At 37.0% G+C, this 24,302-nt stretch overlaps 1 protein-coding gene across 9 annotated transcripts in view; it reads right to left on the reverse strand.

Annotated features, from left to right (window-relative positions):
• The window catches only part of LOC149780548 (kinesin-like protein KIF28), a 180,740-nt gene that overhangs the window by 79,424 nt on the left and 77,014 nt on the right, over positions 1-24,302 (reverse strand). For all 9 annotated transcript variants that reach the window (XM_089937577.1, XM_089937573.1, XM_089937575.1 and 6 more), the window contains exons 16-19: positions 23,534-23,733; positions 19,187-19,332; positions 18,222-18,368; positions 13,512-13,671 (exon numbers count right to left, since the gene is read on the reverse strand). In XM_089937577.1, coding sequence (XP_089793703.1) covers positions 13,512-13,671; positions 18,222-18,368; positions 19,187-19,332; positions 23,534-23,733 — 653 coding nt within the window. The remainder of the gene's footprint in view (positions 1-13,511; positions 13,672-18,221; positions 18,369-19,186; positions 19,333-23,533; positions 23,734-24,302) is intronic.

Below are 24,302 nucleotides of genomic sequence, written 5' to 3' on the forward strand. Positions count from 1 at the left end.
AAAAAATAATAAAGATTTTGGCTTTATAACAAATAAGCAGGGCAAATATATATAGCAAGTATATTGAATATCAAAGTTAAAATGCATTAGATTCCAGTATTTACAAATAGCAAAAACAATGCAGTCCTCATAAACCTCACAGCTGTTGTAAGCAGATGCCAATCATTATTATAATAACCTTGGCCTCTGACTTTTCACCTATAGTAACATGATCACGTGGTATCTTCCAATACTGTGTTTACCCTATTTAAAAAATCTGACAATATATGCAATGTTGAACACAAAATATAGGTACATCTATTTTAAAAATCTTGTGAAAACATGATTACAGCCAGAAATTACAGTGACTGCTATATCTTCTTGTGCAATATTAAAGACAGGTTTAAAAAAAAGTCCAAAAGAAAATATGAAACTTTTATAATGTGACCAAAATACACTAATCTTCCACTAGGGGGCCGTGGGTGGCCAAGTGGTCTAAGGCACTTGTCTTTATAGTTCACATCTCACCTCTGTCAATGTGCATTCAAGTATCGGGCTCAGTCAAAGTGTGTATGTGATAAAGCATTCCAGCAGCTTTCTATGGATTGGTGGTTAAACCCTATAACAACAACAACTATGAGGTTGCTTGTGGCAGCCATAAAAGTAGATGGCCTCATGGTGAGGTTACCTTATAATAAGGTACTTTATACATAATATTGCTATTATATCCATGACCATAACTGCCTAATAAAAGGAACTACCTATCCTGAAATGTCTTATATTGAGGGAGTATTTCAGACAATGTGGTCCCATTATATCTCAAGAAACTATCTCATGCTAGTAAACAAGTCAACTCTCCCAATAAAAGATCAATTTCAGCTAACTAACTTCCCATTCCAAAACCAAATAAAGAACTCTTAAAGAATTTTAAAAAATATTTGAGGCCTCAAATTTTGGAACAGAATCCCAAAGAAAATTAGAGAAGTACAAATATAAATCCATTTAATAATAATAATTTAATGGATAAAATGTGGAACATTTTCAATTTGACAAATACATTACAATTTAAAATATAAATTATCAAACTTTCCACTTTGTTGACTCACTATCTGTGTATTCTTTATATACAACATGTCTAATTGGAGCATGTTCTTACAAAATTGTCTGTTTATTATGTCCATATATATATGCAGCTTATTATCAATGCTTTTTTGTGTGTGTGTGCAACTATGAACTACGTATATAAGGCTAAAAAAAATATGTGTGTTTCTGGGTACCCAACCATCCCAATTTTTCACTGCTGACACTAGCACTTTTTGAATAACTAGCTTTTGGGTGACTGATAGAAGTCTGGATAACTAGTGTTTTGGGTGACTGATAAAAGTTTGGATCACTAGTGTTTAAGGTGACTGACAGAAGTTTGGATAATTAGTGTTTTGGATAACTGATAGAAGTTTAGATAACTAGTGATTGTGTGACCGATTCAAGTTTAGATAACTAGTGTTTTGGGTGACTGATAGAAGTTTGGATAACTAGTGTTTTGGGTGACCGATATAAGTCTGGATAGCTTGTGTTCAGGGTGACTGACAGAAGTTTGGATAACTAGTCTTTTGTGCAACTTAAAGAAGTTTGATAACTAGTGTTTTGGGTGACTGATAGAAGTTGGGTAACTAGTGTAATGGGTAACTGATAGAAGTTGGATAACTAGTGTTTTGAGTGACTGAGAGAAGTTTGGGTAACTAGTGTTTTGGGTGACTGATAGAAGTTGGGTAACTAGTGTAATGGGTAACTGATAGAAGTTGGATAACTAGTGTTTTGGGTGACTGATATAAGTTGGATAACTAGTGTTTTGGGTGACTGATAGAAGTTTGGATAACTAGTGTTTTGGGTGACCGATAGAAGTCTGGATAGCTTGTGTTCAGGGTGACTGACAGAAGTTTGGATAACTAGTCTTTTGTGCAACTTAAAGAAGTTTGATAACTAGTGTTTTGGGTGACTGATAGAAGTTGGGTAACTAGTGTAATGGGTAACTGATAGAAGTTGGATAACTAGTGTTTTGAGTGACTGAGAGAAGTTTGGGTAACTAGTGTTTTGGGTGAATGATAGAAGTTGGGTAACTAGTGTAATGGGTAACTGATAGAAGTTGGATAACTAGTGTTTTGGGTGACTGATATAAGTTGGATAACTAGTGTTTTGGGTGACTGATAGAAGTTTGGATAACTAGTGTTTTGGGTGACTGATAGAAGTCTGGATAACTTGTGTTCAGGGTAACTGACATAAGTTTGGATAACTAGTGTTTTGGGTGACTGATAAAAGTTTGGATAACTAGTGTTTTGGGTGACTCATAGAAGTTGGATAACTAGTGTTTTGGGTCACTGATAGAAGTTTGGATAATTAGTGTTTTGGGTGACTGATACAAGTTTGGATAACTAGTGTTTTGAGTGACTGATAAAAGTTTGGATAACTAGTGTTTTGGGTGACTGATAGAAGTCTGGATAACTAGTGTTTTGGGTGACTGATAGAAGTCTGGATAACTTGTGTTCAGGGTAACTGACAGAAGTTTGGATAACTAGTGTTTTGGGTGACTGATATAAGTTTGGATAACGAGTGTTTTGGGTGACTGATATAAGTTGGATAACTAGTGTTTTGGGTGACTGATAGAAGTTTGAATAACTAGCTTTTGGGTGACTGATAGAAGTCTGGATAACTAGTGTTTTGGGTGACTGATAAAAGTTTGGATCACTAGTGTTTAAGGTGACTGACAGAAGTTTGGATAATTAGTGTTTTGGATAACTGATAGAAGTTTAGATAACTAGTGATTGTGTGACCGATTCAAGTTTAGATAACTAGTGTTTTGGGTGACTGATAGAAGTTTGGATAACTAGTGTTTTGGGTGACCAAAAGAAGTCTGGATAGCTTGTGTTCAGGGTGACTGACAGAAGTTTGGATAACTAGTCTTTTGTGTAACTTATAGAAGTTTGATAACTAGTGTTTTGGGTGACTGATAGAAGTTGGGTAACTGGTGTTTTGGGTGACTGATAGAAGTTGGGTAACTAGTGTAATGGGTAACTGATAGAAGTTGGATAACTAGTGTTTTGAGTGACTGAGAGAAGTTTGGGTAACTAGTGTTTTGGGTGACTGATAGAAGTTGGGTAACTAGTGTAATGGGTAACTGATAGAAGTTGGATAACTAGTGTTTTGAGTGACTGAGAGAAGTTTGGGTAACTAGTGTTTTGGGTGACTGATAGAAGTTGGGTAACTAGTGTAATGGGTAACTGACAGAAGTTGGATAACTAGTGTTTTGAGTGACTGATAGAAGTTCGGGTAACTAGTGTTTTGGGTGACTAATACAAGTTGGATGACTAGTGTTTTGGGTGACTGATATAAGTTGGATAACTAGTGTTTTGGGTTACTGATAGAAGTTGGATAACTAGTGTTCTGGGTGACTGATAGAAGTTTGGATAACTAGTGTTTTGGGTGACTGATAGAAGTCTGGATAACTAGTGTTTTGGGTGACTGATAGAAGTTGGATAACTGGTGTTTTGGGTGACTGATACAAGTTTGGATAACTAGTGTTTCGGGTGACTAATAGAAGTCTGGATAACTAGTGTTTTGGGTGACTGATAGAAGTCTGGATAACTTGTGTTCTGAGTAACTGACAGTAGTTTGGATAACTAGTGTTTTGGGTGACTGATATAAGGTTGGATAACTAGTGTTTTGGGTGACTGATATAAGTTAGATAACTAGTGTTTTGGGTGACTGATAGAAGTTTGAATAACTAGCTTTTGGGTGACTGATAGAAGTCTGGATAACTTGTGTTTTGGGTGACTGATGTAAGTTGGATAACAAGTGTTTTGGGTGACTGATAGAAGTCTGGATAACGTGTTTTGGGTGACTGATAGAAACTTGATAACTAGTGTTTTGGGTGACTGATAGACATTGGATAACTAGTGTGTTGGGTGACTGATAGAAGTTGGATAACTACTGTTTTGGGTGACTGAAAGAAGTCTGGATAATTTGTGTTTTAGGTGACTGATAGAAGTTGGATAGCTAGTGTTTTGGGTGACTGATAGAAGCTGGATAACTAGTGTTTTGGGTGACTGATAGAAGTTTGGATAATCAGTGTTTTGGGTGACTGAAAGAAGGCATCACACAAAGTAAATTTTGTTTGTATCACCATGACATCACAACAGTTTAAATGAAGTTATAATTCTAATTAATGAAAGAAAGATAACTCAGGATGCGTTATACCAAAACAAGGGGCTGAGCGTTAAGAATGTTCATTACAAACAGATCAAAGTAAATTATCATTACAATGACAAGTTTTCTACCAAATGTTATGTCCCACTAGCTCTACCATAACATAATCCAACAAGAAGCCCAAGGTTATTCATCTGTCTGAGAACTGTCAAGCAGCCAAACGCAAAAACAATTAGCCAAGAAAAATGAATTAGTAGGATACTCTCTGTAAAAATGATTATGATTTTATAGGGAAGGATCCAACAAACAATGATTCTTCAGTATAAACAATAGGGCCTCATGCCAACCTATAAAATTTGCTACCAACAAAAATGCAGTTTTTAATATAAGGGCAAAAAAAAAACAATATGTGTGATTCTGGTAACAGGAAAATATATAGAGTTCAAGGGTGGATACTGATTTTTGAAAATGTTTTCCTTTGTTTTTTATCCAGCTTGTGTGTTTTCACATCTTATTTTCCTATCCAAACTTGATGTGGACTACAAAGAAATTATTCCTAAAGGGTCAGAAATAAATCAGAACTAAATCTTCAACAACATTTGTGCTGACATGCTTGTATGCAAATAGTTTCAAAGTTTAATCTTTTGTTTGTAAACTCTGGAAAACTGCATATTAACATCTGGAAAACTGCACAGTAACATCTGGAAAACTGCAGAGTAACATGCTATGCAGAGGCTGATTTGTTCATCAACATTTTCCTGTCGTAACATACCTTTATTTCAAATTGTTTAAGGTCAAAAGTACCACGTTTGCACTCAGCAATGTCAGTTTGGTAAACTTTCTTACACCATTTGTCACATGACAGCCTGTTTCCAAAGTAATTTGCATCACCCTCAAAGGGACAACCATCTTGATCCTCCATCTTGCTGAAAACGTTCAAGAATTCATGTATGCCAATGCTTGAAATGCAGATGGCTGCATGTGAGAAACTTGTCTATTTACACATATGGGACAAAAAAATGGATCTGTTTTAGCAGGTATTGCTCAAAAATGAAACAAAAACAGGGATTAAATAAAAATATTTATTTATTACTGATATGACATAACTGCTGTCCATGAAACTGAGACTGCATACATACTGGTTAAGGATTAATCATTTAATGTTTGGGTGGTGGCTGAGATTTTTCTTTCTTTTACCTCTGGATAGTTCAGTTTTTCAACTAATATAATGCATCAAAATTAACTCTTTTTTTTCAACAAATCTAAGCATGAATATTTTTTTCAAGCTATTTGTTGGATGGACATCTCTCACCCCATAAAAGATAAATGTTTGGTCTCTAATGCTTCCAAATCTAACAAAGAAATGTGATTGAATGACAATTTATGTAATTTATTATTATTCTCCAAACATTTTCAAAGACCAAAAATGAAATCCAGTATCAGTGGATGGAGGTGAGATGACAGTGATCAGTCAAGGTGCATACTTTTGACCACTTGGCCTCCAGGGGCCCCTTGATAAAGAAAAAATGTGGATGTTTATGCTAATATGCTCGAAATGGTCTACAAGTCTGGATAAACATCAAGCATGAGGTAGACAAAGCTATCCTACACTGGTGTTCTACACTGAAAAACATGATCATACACATATAGGAATGTAAAAATATTCCTATCAGTAAGATTCTTTGTTTTTATATATCTCCTTAGGACAATTTACCTATAATTAACTGATCTTGCTGTACTTTTCACTCAGTCTATTGCACTATCAATGATATGTCAAAGTTAAACATGGGGGAGGAAAAAACCGAAGAAAAGCAAAACATTGGTGGAAAGGAACTGGAAAACACAGACACTCTTCTAACAGCTAAAATTTTATCTACAAAATTATCTACAACAGTTTTTAGCCCAACATTTATCTAGATAAACTGTTTGTTACCTCGCTGACCCTGTAGTATCTCTGTGGCAGCAATGGCAAACAAAAGAGAAAACAGTACATAAACAAATGCTGCATATAACACAGCGTCTTGCTTACCAAAGCAATGGTTGGAGCAAACTTAGCTCATTAGCAAATACTTCAACAATACCATAACACTGAAAGTTAACTCTGATGCAACAATGGTTGCTGCAATGAAAGTGATGCCTATGTCTCAAAATTTGTAAGTAAATACAAGTTTTTCACCGTAACAAGTTTTATTATGCATATAAAAAAAATATATTGGGCTGTTCCTATGGGTGACTTTATAATTTATATCACCACCCAAATAAATGTAACACATCAATTTTCTGTGCTAACACAAATTGTTTATACCATAATTTATTTGAATGATTACTGGAAATGGGTTCCAAGGGTTGTTATCACCGGGGGTGGATGTGGGAGATAAGCACCCACTTCCCTTGAAAATCCCCCAATGGCTTGCATCTGATACAGCCTCTGACAACCAAATCTTGCTCCAGGCCTTCAACAGTGGCTTAACTAAGCCTGGTGGAACCTGTTTAAACTGACTGGAGAAAGGATGACAGGCGAGTTTCTGGCACCTCAAAACCAGACACTTCGGGCAGATGGGGCTCATTAACTTTGGATGGTCGCCCATCTAGGAGAAGGTAAACCCCAACCTCAAACCTTCGCTGCCTTGCAACTATACCCTCTCATGGGAAAGGCTAAGGGAGTAAACCCTAACAGAAAATCCAGAGACGTAGTCCCTAAGGCAATTTGGCATTGCTTTCAGTGTCACCTTGGTAACTCCTGCAATGTCCTTTCTCTTGGATCCATCAGCTGCATGGAGAGGGGGGAATCAGCTGCATGGGCAACAGCTGATTCTCTGTATCACCCTGCCCAGGCTTGCAGCCTGGAGAGGAAACTCCAGCTTCACTTCACAGCATCAACACAACACAGGAAGCAGCAGTTTATCGGTTATAAGTCACTGCTTGATTGGTGTAGAGTCAGATGCCAGAGGTTGCTTCTGATGGTGGGAAAGACCAACAGGTCTCACTGGACAGCTACCGCCTGCCTCAAGCTGGGCAGCCCCCAGCCAATAAGGTGCCATCCTGCCACAATTCCTCTTCCTTGCTGGGTGCAAAGGGCTTAAGGTACACGAGTACCTGACAAGCGGACTGCAACTACTGCTCCAAGAAATAACAAAAGAAAACCAACATGGAAACCTCCAATCCTCAAGCTAGGTACCTGGAATGTCCAGACCATGCTGACTGAGCTCTCGGACGATCTCCAGGCAATCAGTGATGTTCAAAAGACTTCAGTCATAAACAACAAACTTGCAAGACTCCAGGTCAACATTACCGCATTACAGGAGATATGGCTACCAGATTCCAGATCCCCCAGAGAAAAGAACTACACGTTTTTCTGGCAAGGAAAGAGCGCTGATGAAGCCAGAGAGTTTGGGGTTGGATTCACCATCAGGAACTCTCTGCTGGGGATGATAGATCCCTGCCAACAAGGTAACAGAAGACTGCTTTCCCTCTGCCTCCACACCACAACCATGCCTGTCAACCTGATTAGCATTTACACTCCCACACTAAGTGCCACCGCAAATACCAAGGATGAGTTCTACGATGAGTTAAACATGCTCATCAACAAAAATTCACACGGAAGAGAACTTGATATAACTGGGCAACTTCAATGCTAGGGTGGGTGCTGACCAGGACTCTTGGCCTTCTTGTCTTGGCATTGGGAAGATGAATGAGAATGGGCAGCAACTCCTAGAGATGTGCTCATACCAAAACCTCAGCAGCACCAATTCATTCTTTCAGAAAAAACCACTGCATAAAGTGTCTTGGCGGCATCCCCGGTCCAAACAATGGCACCAGCTGCACTTGATCATTATGAGATGGTCTGCCATGAAGGGTATGCTTCTTACCCATTCCTTCCACAGTGCTGACTGCAACACTGACCACTCATTGGTGTGCTGCAAAAATAAGCTTCAGCCAAAGAAGATACACCACTCTAGAGAAGAGGGTAAACCATGCACTGATATCCAGACAAGGCTGAGGAATTCACTTATGCCCTCTCCAAGATGTTTGATTCAGAACCTACCAACAGCAGTGCCAAAGAGAGATGGGATCACATCAAAGAGACTGTGTACAGCACAGCCACATGGATTTTTGGTAAGAAGTAGTCAAAGAACAATGACTGGTTTGAGGCTAACTCCACCACACTTATGCCAGCTATAGAAGATCGTTGCAGTGCTCACCTGGAATACAAGCAATCCGCCTGCCAGAGGACACTACAGGCATACAGATCTACCAAAAGCAAAGTGCAGAGATTAGCACGGCAGTGTGCCAATGAATACTGGCCTCAGCTCTGTCAGAGCATCCAGTCAGCAGCAGATATCGGAAACATCAGAGGCATGTATGATAGCATAAAGAAAGCAATGGGTCCCATGAAGAAAGTGACGGCACCACTAAAGTCTGCCACAGGCAATACCATCCATGACAAGGGCAAGCAGATAGAGCACTGGGTGGAATACTATTCTGAACTGTAATCCAGAGAGAACCACGTGACCAATGATGCCCTCAACCCCATTGAAAACCTCCCTCTCATGGCTGAACTGGATGAGAAACCTACTGTGGCAGAACTAAAGAAGGCCTTAGAGAAACCATCCTTAGGTAAAGCCCCAGGGAAGGACGGCATCCCAGCAGAAGTCACCACCTGCACGACCTCCTCTGCCTGTGCTGGGATGAGGGTGCAGTGCCTCAGGACATGAATGACGCCAAAATCGTAACCCTGTACAAGAACAAAGGCAACAGAAGTGACTGCAACAACTACAGGGGCATATCTCTTCTCAGCATTGTGGGTAAGTCTTTGCATGCGTCAACCTGAACAGACTGCAGACGCTTGCTGACAGAGTTTACCCAGTGTCGCAGTGCAGGTTCTGCACAGAGAGGTCAACAATCGAAATGATCTTCTCCATCAGGCAGGAGAAATGCAGAGAACAACAAAGAGCCCTCTTCCTGACCTTTATAGACCTCACCAAGGCATTCGATCTGGTTAGCAGAGACAGACTCTTCACAATTCTGGTGAAGATTGGATGCCCTACAAAGCTGCTAAGCATGATCTAGTCCTTCCACGATGACATGAAAGGCACAGTGCAGTACAATGGCTTAACATCTGACCTCTTCAAAATCTGCAGCGGAGTGAAACAGGGCTGCGTCCTTGCCCCCACACTCTTCAGCATCTTCTTTGCTGTCCTGCTCAAGCACACCTTTGGGACGTCCACAGAAGGGATCTACCTGCACATGTAATTAGACGGCGAGCTGTTCAACCTGGCACAACTGAAGGCAAAGAGCAAAGTGCATGATGCAACCATCAGGGACATGCTCTTCACAGATGATGCTGTTCTAGCCACTCACACAGAAGCTGAGCTACAGCACCTGATGGACCGCTTTGCTAAAGCATGTGATGAGTTTGGGTGGACCATCAGCCTAAAGAAAACAAACATGATGGCTCAGGATGCGGACCCCCTCCAAGCATCATCATCAACAACTACGAACTTGAGATAGTCAGTCAGTTCACATACCTTGGCTCTACCATCACCAGCAAACTCTTGCTTGATGGTGAGCTCAACTAGCGGACTGGAAAGGCATCAACAACTTTCTCCAGGTTGTCGCAGTGAGTGAAACAACAGCATGCTGACCCCGAACACTAAGATCTCTGTGTACCGTGCCTGCGTGCTATGCAATCTCCTGTATGCCAGTGAAACCTGGACTCTGTATGCCTCACAAGAGAAAAGACTGAGTGCCTTTCACATGTGATGCCTCCGATGCATACTTGGGATTAACTGGAACGATCGAGTAACAAACAACGAGTTGCTTGAATGTACCAAGATTCCCAGCATGGTCACACTCCTTCACCAATGTCGCATCAGATGGCTGGGCCATGTAAGTCAGATTGATGATGGATGGATTCCCAAAGACCTTCTTTATTCGAAACTTGCCTCTGGCAAAAGGTCGATCGGATGGCCATATCTCTGCTTCAAGGATGTCTGCAAGCACGACATGAAAGCCCTTGACATCGATATCAACACCTGGGAAGAGCTTGCTCTAAACAGGCCCAGCTGGTGACATGTTCTGATCACTGGCCTGAAAGCCGGCGAGGACAAGCTATGCTTGCTAGTAGATGAAAAGCGCTTTCAGAGGAAGAAGCAGCTCCAACCCACACTAGACTCAACCTTCAAGTGCAGCAAGGACTGCTACTCCCGTGTTGGGCTCCATTGCCACAGCAGATGCTGCACAACCACCAACCGGGACATCTCTCATCGGTGCACTTCCATCGTCTCTCAAGACTAACGGGTGCCAACCAACCAACCTACTGGAAGTCTATGATGACTACTTTTTAACTTTCCATTGGAGTTTAACCTCTAGGAATATAATGATTAATTACGAAATTAAGAGAACTAAATTTTAAATTGCATTATTCATCATAATTCTTACATTTAATAATTCCAATGGTACTCAATATAATGAACTGATTTCAGAATCTTAAAATACAATAAATCAGATGAGATTTGGACAAACTGCATTTTTTTTAAAGAGAAATACAAGCAGTTATTTGACTTGTTTGCTTCAATTTTGTTTATTTATAAAGATATAGAAATCAGCAATAATATGACTGGTTTGCTTCTATTTGTTATTTATAAAGGTACAGAAATCAGCCAAATACAGTTGATAGAAGCCACTCAACACATTTCAATGAAATCATGCTACCACCATATGCATAGAAGTCTGTTAGTGAAAAGAGAGCATGTCAGAAACAGTCATGAAAATAAGAACAACCAATATCAGTAAAAATAAGGAGTCTTAACATTTCTATAGAGATCAGTATCTCACATTAAATCTATTACACATTATACTGCATCATCCCATCCTATTTAATTCTCTGTTCTACATTATATTCTTCCAATTTAATATTTTGTGAACAATTTACAGTGTGACTCAGCTATAAGCATGCTCTGTTATATAACAAATTAGGATATAAGACAATTGTGATGTGGCTCCTGCAATTTCATATATATGTATTTTTCTCATACTCAAAATAAAAAGATTTTTCTTCTTAAAAGTACGAAAAATAGCATCTAAAAAGTTGATTTAGGGATCACACTGGGCTTCTCCAATGTCGCAAATAGCAATTATATTCCTTACTGGCAACAAAATATACCATCTGGCAATCTTTTTCCCGACATTATTGACTGTTTAAACTTGTATATACAACCTTTGGTTTGGAGTGAAGGAATTCAGAGGCATCATGAAAGCAAGCCACAAACTTTATATAAAATGCATTGGAATTTTATCTATTGTTAGATAAACAAATCCTTTTGTTCATATTGACAAACCATCTTAACAGTTCATTGTAATATCATAATTCACTTACTCTGACATCTGGCCTGAGTACTGTATGCTGTGAGATCTCTGCATTTTTTTAATAATTTTTTTTATAACATTTCTGGTAGCAGAGATCAACTGGATGGGGCACTATCTCATAATGGATCTTTTGGATGAAGTAGTGTCGGATTATCGGCCGATCGCTAGTAATTAATATATTTATTTTGACTGACCTCTATATGTGGATGGTAAGTAAAATTCCTCTTCTTTTCACTCAGAATTAAATCGTTCAGAACACTCAGATTTTCTGCAGTAATCCATGTCAGAACAGAACACCTGTGTATTCATTGTCTGTTAACCTTTTTTTACAAACATTTCTGATGCATGTATGGAAAGCAGCATCACCCCACCACCAGAAATGTCACCAGAAAAATTAAAACAAACAAAAATGGAGATCTACTTGTTGGTCTATCTATGCTACTGGGACTAGCTACAATGGACCAGCTTTTGAAGGCCGGTAAAGTAACTGCTACAATCAACCAAAAAATTTTATTTTTAAAATGTACCCAGAAAATAAATAGTTTTGCTGAAACATCAAAGAAAACTGATCACCTTTGAAGCACTGATAGTTCTGTATAAATACAAAGCAAATGAAAAAAAAATTAAGCCTCAATTAATGGGTAACAATGATTTGATGTTTGCACCACAATAAAAAACAGACATATGTTTGGTCCTCCAAGGCTGTCCTTTAGTGGTAACTTCAGTAACACATGCACCCTTCATCAACAAGAGCCAACTACAATCTTTAATTAAAAAAACAAACCCTTCATCAAAGGAAGTCAGCACCAAAGTTAAATAAAAGCAATGGAATCTGATAGTTTGTTGCATTTTCTAAAGTGAATGGAAAATGTTTATTGTGCCATGAAAGTTTCATTTTTGCAGGAAAAGATTATGCTTATGGTCACTACCAACGGCAGCATCAAACGCAGAATAAATTTTCAATCTTTTCAAACCATAGATATATGGATATCAAGTTAATTAAAGATTGAGCATCTTGCAAAGTTGATTGTTAAAATTTTTAATTTGCTGAAGTTTCCCTATCAACAGCCTCATCCTCCGAGTAGCTTGAGCAAGATGATACTGTCTCCAACCGACAAAAAGCTAGGCCAATTTAAGTACATGTATATGTAGCATGTAAAAAGATATAGTCATGTGCTGGTTGTGACAACTGTAGTGAATTGTTAAGTGACAATCAGATATAGATCAAATCGAGGATCCCATATTTTTTTAATAAAAAAACGTTATTTGTGTTTTCTAACAGGACCTGAGCCATACATGAAGCTTATCACATGTGATCTATACTCGAATCCATGGATTTATTATATGCAAATATAATACGTAACAGATTATTGGATTGATAATTCAGATAACTGACTTGATTGGTTATAACATGGTTTGGTCTATAACACGATTGGGTTCTATGGACCCCAACTATTGTGTTATAGCGGGGTCACACTGTATTTTGCCATTTGACTCCATAAATCAGAAACCTCTTTTACTTTGGGAACCACTGTTATCTTTTTTATAAAAAAAAAATCCAACATCAAAAAGTAAATCAGTTTCAATAAATAACCAAACAAGAATTAAAATATTAAGCAAAATGAGCTGTGTTTTAGTTTTGGCTTTCTACCTAAAAGATATTCCTTAATATCTCTATTTTGTTTTCCAGCATGTTACAAAAAGTTTAAAATTTTTATATCAAAGCAACTACACTTGCCAGTAAGAACAGAGAAAATTAACAGGAAAGACATAGAGAGGTCAAAATTTTTCTGTTATTAGTAAGTCCAACAGATTTTATTCCTCCCAGTTAGCTTATCAATATTAGCCACAACGAACTTGCAGAATTCCAAAAATATGACTGACACTTCCTGATGCTTACAGAACAGATATAAGATGTACTCCAAACTAACTATATTACACATTTACCTTATCAACATGCTTACTTTGTGGAGTTTGACTTGTTATTATATCCATCTTCCTGTGCAGCTGCTGAGATCAAAACCACATCAAAAGATTTGTGTTTATTGAGTTCCTCCGAGACAGCATTTACTTCAGACACCATTGGTAACATCTCAAGAACCTGTTCCTGTGCAATCTGCTGCTCTGAAGAGTTAAGCAAGAGAACCAAGTGAGTCTGATTTCACTGACTTGGCTAAAATCTGCCTAATAGTCAAATGCATGGGCTATGGACTAAGAAATCTGGGTCAAAATGATGCTTGGTGAAAAATTGTTCTTCAGTGCTGAGGACTGCATTTGTTATATATATATATATATATATATATATATATATATAATTTCTCTAACATGAATGCCTTTAAGTTAGGATCCTTCCTGGCCTTATTACCAGGTAAGCTAAAAATAGATCCTGAAGCTAATAATTTCTGCAAGTGAAATAATTTAACTTTGCTTTTTCTCTATTTTAAAAATTCTGATTCATTTAAAGTTTTTCCCTTTACAAGTAATAATAAATTCAAGGTCCATCTTGCTTGCTGATATCTCTTGTCTATGGGTTAGCAAATTCATTTAATACCAATAATGCAATCTGGTAACAAGCTGTACAGTCTGATTCCTCGATGCAGAATCAGGTCCAGAATTAAGAATCAAGAGCCCATTTCTGTGACAGATCTTGCCTTCCATGACTGGTCTTTAACTGATCATGTCAGAGTGTCGTTACGATGTAGGCTCTAGACATCGTGTGGAATAGTGATAGAATGCAGTGTTCTATAAATAAACACCTGTTACTGAAATGACTTTATGTGAATAGGCCTGCCAATATAGTTTATAGTAGTCTAGCTGAAATTAAGTTCGGACAAATTTTAGTTATTTTACCTTTTTGTACATATATTTTATCAAGATTTAAAAGTGAAATCCAATCTTATTATAATGGTTGTATAATTATTTTTCACCAAAGAATTTTTTATGTGCTTTAAAATCTTGAGAGAATTCACACAACACCAAGTAAGTGCAGCTCTGTGTCCAATCATAGCTGACCTTTTCTGAGCCCTCAAAATCTACCAGTTCATTGTTTACAAGCTGTATCACTAAATCATCCATATTTGATAAATTATCAAAAACCAGTGATGTATACATTGATATCAGACTTGTGGAAGTCATCACAGCTTGATACATAATATTAATTATCCAAACTTGCAAAAGTGCTGAATGAAATCCACAGCCTCCATTTTGGAGGGTGGAGAATCCAACCCAGCTACACGAAATAACAGATTATGACTACATCTTAAACAGCAGCCATGTGATTCGACAGTGTCATATACCACAGTGCATGCAGTTTCTAATAGTTGGGTTTTCACTGATGGTGGCACTGCAAAAGCCAGATCAAATGGCTGATGTTTGCTTAGGCATTGAAACGAACATCCATGCAAATGGTGTACAGGCATCCAAACATGCCTGCATGAGAATTGGACGGAGATGTCCAATATAGCTTCATAAGAAAGAAGCAGAGGCATCCAAAAGTGCTTGCATGAGGTAAAGTGTTTAAACAGAATGTTTAGAAGGCTTGTAATCCTTTATCAAAAGACATCTTCTTGCACACACAAGTTCAATATATTAACCCTATTTATAAATGTACAATACACCCCCAACTGTTAACAATACAGACCAGGATCTGCTGTCCCATTATATGCCAACATTCAGAGTCTATGTTGGTTTGAAATCATTAGTAGAGTAAACAGCACTGACTCTTGCCTTGTCCATGAGAGCTCCACCATATGAAGGTCTGGTAAAAAGCTAAGTTTTCCACATTTTGCCAGAATGTGGCTGCCCCTAAGTTTGGATTTGTCTAGTCGACAAATAAAGCAATGCAATACATTATTTTGATGAGAGTTGACATTATGTTTCATGTAAACACTGGACAGCTAAATTAGCTGATTGAGAAATGCCTCCTGCATTTCAAAGCCTGACCAAAGTGCCTTCTATCAATAACAGCAAATAATGAGCACATTACCAGGCCATCAGGTCTCACAGAATTACAGGATGAGAATGCGGTAAACTTTATCAGCAATAAAATTATATGACATCTGACAATGATCTGCTGTGAAATTATGTGATGTCAGATCTGGGTTTATGCTTTTATTTGTTGGTTATACATTACACTCCACTAAAATAGAATAAATAAATTCTGATCCTGACTTCTCCTTCCTAAAGAGAGAAGGTCTTCAAAAAAACATTTTGAGCATCAAACGAAAACAGTAGAGCAAATATAATGGCACAAATTTTTAATCATATATTAGCTTGGTAACCAATCTGTGTGTACTAGAATTTTAAATGCCATCATTTAAAAGAATGATTCAGTTCACCAGTAGGTTATTAAATAGTAAGACTGGAAAAAATGTTTGCTTTTTTTCTTCTCAAAGAAGCCTACACATGTATAAATTGTTTGCAACAGTAGAATTGAACCTAAAACTATTTTAATTTTATCACTGTTGCTGCACAGATGCTACCAAATATAAACCAGGCTGGATTTATAGAGTGGGTGCCTTAATTGAATTTTTGCCCCCTAAAAGACTCTCTTTAAATTTTATTTCTGGGAGAATTATTCAGTTGTGTCTATTGTCCTATTACTGCATATTCCAACTCCAGCTGTACTCACTCCATCCCCAGAAAGTGACCCTGGGGTCATAATGCAAATCTCCAGCATGTATAATCTATCTTCTTCCTCAGAAAATATTTGAAACTGTACCTGTTACTGAATCTTTTTAACATCTTCCCTCTGACCCCCAACACTGACCTCATAGGTAGGTGCCTTCTGACCCCCTCCACTGACCTCGTAGGGAGGTGCCTTCTGACCCCCTCCACTGACCTAATAGGAAGGTGTCTTCTGAGCTCCTATCATGGACCTTGTAGGAAGGTGCCTTCTGACCCCTTCCACTGACCTCATAGGTAGGTGCCTTCTGACCCCCTACCATGGACCTCATAGGAAGGTGCCTTCTGACCCCCTCCACTGACCTCATAGGAAGGTGCCTTCTGACCCCCTCCCATGGACCTCATAGGTAGGTGTCTTCTGACCCCTCCCATGGACCTCATAGGCAGGTACCTTCTGACCCCTCCCATGGACCTCATAGGTAGGTGTCTTCTGACCCCTCCCATGGACCTCATAGGCAGGTGCCTTCTGACCCTCTCTTGTCTACATCAGAGGCAGGATTACAACACTCTTGCAGAAGTGTATTACATTGTTAACATAATTACAAAGTAACATTAATTTCCACTGAGTGGTTTAATAGATTTGGTAACATTCAGAAAGACATATGAACAGAAGAGGGGTACAACAATATCCCCAATGCTTTTCAAACAAGAGTCCCTAAGTGGGACTAACACTTTACTGGCTGAAAAGAATTTCCAAGAATTGAAGATACTGGACTATTTCTTCCTTTTAATTGGGGAGTGCTGAAAACATGTATAATATTCTTCAGCAATAACAACATATTTAGTATTTAGTATTTTAATACTAAACATGTTAAAATAAACAGTAATTATTGCTATCTTCATATAATGTGCATTGTTATACTCTTCTTAAAGGGCCTCAAGGGAGAATAGTCCTTGACTAATGAGTCACCCTCTATAAATAAAGCATTATTATATTATTATTATTATTATTATTATTATATTAAATTTATCTGCTATGGTGGATATATTGGATTCAATCTGGCACCAACTTCTCTTAGGACCAATAAGACATTGCAAGAAAATTCAGAAGTAATTATAATATTTTCAAGATGGCCACTGTTGTGGACATATTAGATATCCATGCTATTTACATTCTGGACCAACCAGACATCATAAGAAGTCTTCTGGTGAATACCCCATGGTTATATTACTTTTTGTTCAGAAGGGCTTAGCAATAAAAAGTTTCAAAATGGTCATGATGGAAGCCATATATATCGGACAACAGATCTACACCATTTCTGTTTAGGACTAACCAGACATCAAAAGAAATCTATGATGAAAACCTAATGGCAATATTACATTTTGTTCAGGAGTAAAAATGATATTATGATTTTCAAGATGGACCAGGTGGCAGTGAAACTGGATATCAGATCAGCTTCATTTTCATGTAGGGCCAACAAACATTGTAAGAACTGTTCTGGTGCAAAACAATATGTCAATATGACTTTCCATTAACAAGCTTTTCAAGATGGCTGCTGCAAACATACAGGACAAAAGATCAGCCACCATTTTCATTTGAGACCAACTAAATATCATGAGAAGTCTTTTAGTGAAAATCCCATGATGGCATGACCATCCATTTAAAAGAAGTAATGACAACAAGATTTTCAACAAGCAGACCCCTATGGTGGCTATATTTGATATCAGACTGGCAACATTTTCATTTAGGATTAACTAGATGCCATAAGAAGTACCTGATATCCAAGTGGCACCATTTTCATCTAGGACCAAGGGATGAATGTGTGTATATAAGTTTCATGGCAATCATGTAAGTAGTTTAGGAGTAGCAAAAATAAACTTGTCCTAATCGAGAGTTGGACTGAATGGATAAATAAACCATCCCATATGCTCTATGACCAGAAGAGATAAAAATGGTTTTGGATAATTATGTAGATATTTAGTGATGAGTCTTTAACTCTTTAAGTCAACACTACTTATTCACAACATGATTTCAGCACAACATGACGTACCTTTTGTTAGGTCTGCACCAGACCCTGTAGCAAATCCCTTGACCTGGGCAATTTCCTTTTGGGCAAAATCCCAGGTTATTTCATCCGGCAGATCAGAGTTTTCACCTCGCTTCTTTGGATTCATAAGCACATACAAGTGATTTGAACCTGAAAGGAAAATCAGCACTTAATGGCATACATAGCAAAATATTAACCTGGAATACCAGACATACTACTTTACACTAGATTTCTGACAGTTAGGCTGCCTAAAGGAAATATCATCGTCAAATATTTTAAAATGTTTGGTGGTATGCTAAGTATTTTGAATTGTTTGCTAAAACAACTTATAAACTAACAGATCGATTAAATTAAAGAAACCAAATAAATTGAATATAAACATGAAAATTTATTGCTTTTAAAGAAAGCTTATGGAAATTATTTCTCTCCTTTGTGGACTTATGAACTCACTGTAGAGGTAATACATTTTGAATTAATTACATATCTTAGTGCTGTCAACCATTTACTGTGATTTATCTTTATAAAATTTCACTCCTGCTACAAAGATAATGTAAACCATATTATATACCACATCTAATTAGTGTAGAAAGTCAGTAATAGATTAGACAATGATCTGGTAACAAGAATAAAATTTGACTACTACTTAATGAAATGGAATCCATTACCAAACCTGCCTTATAACAAGAACTGTTAAAAGGAAAGGCTTTAAAACAGGAACCAAGTTATATTATAATGAAGGTTCTTATAACTAGAACCATGTTATGATGAAGGGCTTTATAACAGGAACTATGTTACAATGAAGGGCCTTGTAGTGAGGGAGTGCTGTATTTTAATATATAAGAGTGATCTCTCTTGGCTTTACACTGGGATGCCATCTGATTTTTAAATCTGTTTAACACTGGACATAATAATAAATTATTTTGTCAAAAATACCAAACTCTAAGAAATTCAGTAATCTTCCAACTTACCAAACAGGATTCTGTCTTTATGAGAGAGTGTCTTGCTACCGATCAGGGGTAGACCATTGACTTTTGTCTTAGACCCACTTCCCCCAACGGGTTCTATAACTGCTACACCATTTTTAACTGTTATCACTGCATGCTGCTTCTGTATACTGAAACACAGAAATTATGGTGTCTCTGTGTCACTAAGTTGTCTTAGAAATGATGGTGTCTCAACATCTGTAAAGTGTCTTAGACATGGTGGAGTCTTAGTGTCTGTAAAGTATCTTAGACATGATGGTGTCTTGATGTCTGTAAAGTGTCTTAATCATGATGGCATCTCTGTGTCTGTAAAGGTCTTAGACATGATGGCATCTCAGTGTCATTAAAGTATCTTAGACATGATGGTGTCTCAGTGTCTGTCAAGTATTTTAGACATGATGGCATCTCAGTGTCTTTAAAGTGTATTGGACATGATGGCATATCAGTGTCAGTAAAGTATCTTAGACATGGTGGCATCTCAATGTCAGTAAGGATTCTTAGACATGATGGTATTTGAGTGTCTAAAATATCTTAGATATGATGGCATCTCAGTGTCAGTAAAGTGCCTTAGACATGATGGCATCTCAGTGTCTGTCAAGTGTCTTAAACATGGCATCTCAGTGTCATTAAAGTATCTTAGACATGATGGTGTCTGTGTCTGTCAAGTATCTTAGACATGACAGTGTCTGTGTCTCTCAAGTATTATAGACATGATGGCATCTTAGTGTCTGTAAAGTGTTTTGGACATGATGCCACATCTCAGTGTCAGTAAAGTATCTGAGACATGATGGTGTTTCAGTGTCTAAAATATCTTAGACATGATCGTGTCTCAGTGTCTGTAAAGTGTCTTAGACATGGTGTCTCAATATCTGTAAAATGTCTTAGAAATTATGGTTTTTCAGTGTCTGTATAGTGTCACAGACATGATGGCATTTGTGTCTGTAAAGTCTCTTAGACATGACGGTGTCTGTAAAGTGTCTTAGAAATGATGGTGTCTTAGTCTGTAAAGTGTCTTAGAAATGATGGTGTCTCAGTGTCTGTAAAGTGTCTTAGACATGCAAAAAGCTACAAGTATGTTTTGTTTCAAGTCAATGGAAGGGATGAGCTTGATACAGCATAGAAATACAATGAAGTCATCAGGATGAGTGAGGCCAAGATGTATTTATATGCCACAAGTATTTTTCCCCACTATGAAAAAAAAACACAAATGCAGTTTTGGTGTTTATTACATATCCACTTCTTATATAATTTCCAAATACTTTTAATTGCACAATTTGAACAGAATTCAAAACTTGATTTATGTCTGTATAACAATAGACTAAAGTTCTAAGAAAAAGAAGTAAGTCTAAAAAATCGAAAAAAGTTTGAAAAACTGCAAAAATGGCATGAAAATCTAATGTCATCTACATATGCATACAAAATGGAAACCAAACTCTGTCAATCTCAAGTGATTTTTACTCAGTCATGTGAACAAGGTTTTTGTGTCACACAAAAAACATCCATAAAGTTCAAAAATGTGTCAAAATGACTTTTTTTTATAAACACCTAGAATTTTAGCCAGATTGTTTACAAATAAACACAAATATGACTATAAAACTTTGTCTCAGTCAAGTAGTTTTTGACTAATTGTACTAACCTGATTTTTGTTTTAAAACAATAACAAGTCCAAAAAGTTTCAACATTTTAAAACTGCTGGAATGGTCTGAAAGTGCATGTCATTTAAAACATCTAAATAGTCCCAGGCTGGGTGTGCAAGACGTGTGTATGTCATTTAAAACTTTAAATAATTCCATTCTGGGTGTGCAAGACATGTGTATGTCATTTAAAACTTTAAATAATTCCATTCTGGGTGTGCAAGACATGTGGATGCCATGCTTTGCCTTATAGAGTGTAGAGAGTTGATATACATGTACCAAATTTACCCAGTACACTGTGCACTATAAATAGAACACCTGTTACCTATTTGACTCCATACACATAGGCCAGCCTGTTAACTGTTATTGCAGTGTAGTATATGTTATGTTCAACATCAATTTTAACTATTTTACATTTTTGGTACACAACTATTATGTATAGAAGATTTAAGAGTAAAATATGATTGTCATAGTCATATAATTATTTTTGATGGAAGAATTTGTATGTGTTTTAAAACCTTGAGAGAACTTGTTCACCGTCAAGATATTCATCTGTCAAGACTTACCAATTCAGGAAGCATCTCTACCATGACCTCTGAGACTCTTTCAGAATTTCAAAAATATCAAATTCATTTTGAAAAGAGATGAGGATCTTAAAAGCATGCTCATTTCAAATGGAATTTATAATCACACTTAAAGATTATTATTTTTTATAATCCTTGATGGGCAAAAGATTATTTCACAAGTTTTATACATTTCATTTTAAAACTAGCATAAATGTAAGACTCTATTTGTCACACAATAAAACAGAATTTTCTTCCATAAATCTTTTGAAAATTGCATTCTATTTGCCAGAAATTCAACTGGAAACTGTTAACATGACACACATACTTAATGTGATGCCATGATAGGAAGCAATTACCTAGTACATCATACACAATATTTCTGATATGTTTAGATATCAAAATCTGAAACAGATAAATGTGTTATACTGAGACACCAATGGATAAAAAAGATACCATGAACAGTATATTGTATATCCAACCAATGTTGAACAGTCCTTGTGTAGGAATTAGAAGGGCATGGTTCACTCTTGTGATTATTGACTAACTTATCTCAATGATACCGACCAATGGTCAAGGTAGTGTCTTCTACTAAGCTTACTGTGCAGAAACCATCATTTTCTCACAAGACTTACCATAACTACGACCTATGACCTCTAGACCCCAGAATTTATATGTTGCCTTATTATTCTAAGTGCAAGCCATCCACAAAGTTAAGAAACTTGCTCGAAAATAACAGCATTCTGCAAAACCCATTTTGCTTTGAGATGCAATAACATGGGCTCAAATCAAAAGACATCTTCCACACCTTATGTGCAAGCCCCTTGCATTCTTTTGTCAAAGTTCATGTTCCAAAACAAAGGTTATTATGCAAAAAAAAAAATTCCTTCTCTCAATCAGTGAACTTGACCTCTTAACACCCAATTGAAATGGCTTCGTCTTTACTGCAAGTAAGGTTGCATTTTTTACACATGTCAATAGCTTAGTTTAGTTTACTGCCTGCAAACGATTACAAAAATTGCTTTGCGTGTAAATATGTCAGTGATGTAGAAACTACCCATGATGCATTTCTACGTCAATGCTTAAGATGACTATTCAGTTGGACATTTCTGCTCATTTTTTTAGTAAAGCATGTTTTCACACTGAATAGGGCACCACAAGGATAAACCCAAAGTTGATGAGAATTGTTTACAGCACACATTGTATACATATCAGGACGATTTACTGATAATGCTGACACAGATTTAAAGTGTATTATTTATTGTCAAAAAAATACTACTTCAAGTTAGTCACCATACAATTTTTAGGATCTGCAGATCCTTCAAAATCATCCCACGTGCATGATTTGTTTTACTCAGTTCTTTTCATCACATACATGTATGTAAAAGAAAGAAACAATATCACGATAATCTAAGTGAGGTTTCCATTAAATTTTCAGAGATATGATACAAATACATATCTTGCATACTAAATCTGGTCATGGTACAAAAATGTACAGCATATCAAACAAACACAAGCTGAACAATGTATTTCACATACATTATAATAACTGTCATTTGTAAAGTAAGCGGTGTGAGTAGTTCTGGGAATAGGTTGCGTTTCTAAATGTTTCAATTTAAATGTCAATTCAGTTATAGTAAACCCTGTAAACATTTAGAAATTTTTGTAAACATAGCTGCCTTGATATTTGGAATGACAGCATCACAGCATAGCACACTCTACAAAAATGGTGGACCTGTAAAACAAATTTGCCATTATGGCATGTTCAATTTTCATATAATAATGCTTTTGTCAGCTACCACAAGTTTCAATGTCAGCCCTATAAAATCTTAAATTCTGCTTAACACTGCAATAAAATGATTACACTTCATGAATTCAGATCTTTCAATTCATATGAATATCTTGTACACCAAATGACAATAATTCAGCAATCTAATTGCTTCCCATAGCCAAGATATTACATCCCATAGCCACGATTACATCCCATAGCCACAATTACATCCCATAGCCACGATTACATCCCAAAGAAAAGGTATCATAACAAAAGTGTCCAAATATTCATAATCCAGTCAGAAAAAAGAAACTGGTGAAGAATCTTTGAGTTTAATTTCATAAAGAAAACCAGAGTCACAAACCTGAGTCCACTCAAGCAGATTTTTGGGACTGGGTCGGCGTCATTTCTCCCAACAATTGTTTCTCCTTCACCAATAAAGTGGACAATAACGCCTGACAACATTGGGTCTTCATTCAGGTTTACTAAGTGAATCTCTGTCTTTTTGCGCTTATCCGTACTCTGTCCTGATATATTTTCTGTCTCTTCTCGAGCTGCTGCAAGCTGCAAAATGCGGACATATTGACAAAACAAGTTAGAATTTATAATAGCATCATAGCAACCAAGATAATCGAGGCCACCTATTAACCAGCCTAGCTAATCAATAATTTTTAGTTTAGCAATAACTGAGCCGGACAGTCATGTAGAATACCAAGTTCAAATCCCAACAGAAGTTATACTTTGATATTTGGAGTGGGGGGGGGGTCATCCACATGGTGCAATATAGGATGCATTTTAACTTTGCTGAGAGATGAATTTCTGTGACATTCAAGGATGTACATCAAGCTGAAACAGGAGGACTGAAGTTGTCATGGTATACAAGTCCACTGTTGATCCAGCTTTGCTAGTATAGACCTTTCAGTCTGATGGTACATAAGGTTGAACTAACAAGCAGAAAACACTAGTTCAAATTGCAATTGTAGCCCGACCCAATTATGTACAATATCATTAGTTATATAACAAGAAGCCAATGACAAAGTATGAAAAAACTTTTAACAAGAAGATGTTTGTTTTTGCAAGCAAAACCACATCTCCCTGCAACCATAATAGTCAGACACTGGTGCATGCCACGA

This window comes from Sinohyriopsis cumingii, chromosome 16, assembly GCF_028554795.1.
Source record: "Sinohyriopsis cumingii isolate HCF-2022 chromosome 16, ASM2855479v2, whole genome shotgun sequence".
Lineage (NCBI taxonomy): Eukaryota > Metazoa > Mollusca > Bivalvia > Unionida > Unionidae > Sinohyriopsis > Sinohyriopsis cumingii.